At 38.0% G+C, this 1,783-nt stretch overlaps 1 protein-coding gene across 1 annotated transcript; it reads left to right on the top strand.

Moving 5' to 3' along the window:
* Positions 1-6: 6 nt before the first annotated feature.
* Positions 7-1,741, top strand: LOC104995928 (mediator of RNA polymerase II transcription subunit 14-like). Its single transcript, XM_010849994.1, has 2 exons — positions 7-608; positions 826-1,741. Exons 1-2 carry the CDS (start codon positions 570-572, stop codon positions 1,168-1,170), a joined length of 384 nt encoding a protein of 127 aa, XP_010848296.1. The 5' UTR covers positions 7-569; the 3' UTR covers positions 1,171-1,741.
* Positions 1,742-1,783: the final 42 nt, after the last annotated feature.

Genomic DNA, 1,783 nt, shown 5'->3' with positions numbered 1-1,783 from the left:
CAGCGTGATTACTATAATGAAGATTATGTACAAATGGTCTTGAACAATACGGTATGTTTCTGCGCTTTTAGTCACATGATTGTTAACATTATTTGATCCTATATTAATCTTGAAGGTATTCCCCATAATCTGTAGTTCTTATTTTTTCCCCACCCCATATGTAAAGTCCTAGAAATTTAGTATACAAATTTCAGCTAGCTAGTTTCTTTCTGAACTCTTCCACATAAAGTAATACCAGAAATTTAGTAGAAGTGGGCTAACACACACACTCAGTGAATGTACTGATCCATAGTGACAGCACATCTGGAATTTACAGAGTCTAATCTTAACAAGTTGCTTCCCAAAAAGACCTCATTTAGATCTTTGGCATTTTACCTTAGTGTTTAAAGATTATTTTTTCTTCTCCTTGTATCTTTTCCTTTCTTGGTTTCTGAAACATAATCTTTTTGATTTAGATTAGTATCCAATGGAATTCCATACATCAGAAATTTCACATTTCTTTGGGAACTGTGGGTCCAAACTCAGGATGCAGTAACTGTCACAATACCATTCTCCATCAGCTTCAAGAAATGTTCAACAAAACACCAAATGTGGTTCAGTTATTACAGGTAATTAACTTTATTTTCTGTTTAAAAATAAGACTCAGTGTGTCATATAAAACTCCTCAAAAAATCATGTGGACTTAACTCATCTTTAATGATGAAAGTTTTTACAGAATGTGCCAGAAGGAGATTGTCTCATTTGTGATGATTTTTACCTTGAAGATTCTGAGGTTTTAGCATCTGTACAGAAACTGGCTGCTCTCACTGTGTTTGTTCCTTGTAGGTATTGTTTGATACTCAGGCACCGTTGAATGCCATCAACAAACTGCCCACTGTGCCGATGTTGGGCTTGACCCAGAGAACCAACACTGCCTACCAGTGCTTCTCCATCCTGCCACAGTCGTCCACCCACATCCGACTGGCCTTCAGGAACATGTATTGCATTGATATATACTGCCGAAGTCGAGGTGTTGTGGCAATACGGGACGGGGCCTATAGTCTTTTTGATAATAGCAAGTTAGTTGAAGGTTTTTATCCTGCACCAGGACTCAAGGTAATGGACTTTAGTGTTGCAGAATTACTAAATATAAATGGGATCCCTAAAACAATTCCTTTGAGGGGGAAATAATGAGGGAAAGCAACAATTTCCTGTTTAAATTTAATGAGTAGCCATGTTACTACTCCGTGTAGTAGTAACTACTTCTAGTAGTAATTCATCATCTCTGTAGCTTTACTCTGAAGGAGCTAGAAGTTCTGTGCCTATGTATATGAAATGATAAAATGTCCTTTTATTTTCCTTACAATGGAATGAGTAAGGTGGAAGTTACTCAAGAGAGTCCTGTTCGCTATTTGGAGTTTCAGGGAACTTTAAAAGTAGCCTTTATCAGTGATTATTGAGAAGCTTTGAGCATCAGTTCAACTGTGATATTTTTTTTTAATGTAGGGTCCTAGGCCACAACCCCTGGAGATATTGGTATGATAGCTCAATTGTATGTTCTTACAGTTGAGAGTCTAATAGTTCCAAATGGTTTGTATTGAAAATTAATCTCACTCTTGCTGTTCTCCTACTCTGTACAGCACATTCTCATGGTATTCACACCTTTACCTCTAAATAGCATTCTTTCATTGCTCTTTGTTGACTTCTTCAGTTCAGTTCAGTTGCTCAGTCGTGTCCGACTCTTTGCGACCCCAGGAATTGCAGCACACCAGGCCTCCCTGTCCATCACCAACTCCCGGAGTTC

Source organism: Bison bison, unplaced genomic scaffold (assembly GCF_000754665.1).
Source record: "Bison bison bison isolate TAMUID 2011002044 unplaced genomic scaffold, Bison_UMD1.0 scf7180017851090, whole genome shotgun sequence".
NCBI lineage: Eukaryota > Metazoa > Chordata > Mammalia > Artiodactyla > Bovidae > Bison > Bison bison.
Note: the sequence above shows the minus strand (reverse complement) of the source record. Positions and strands in the feature narration are given on the sequence as shown.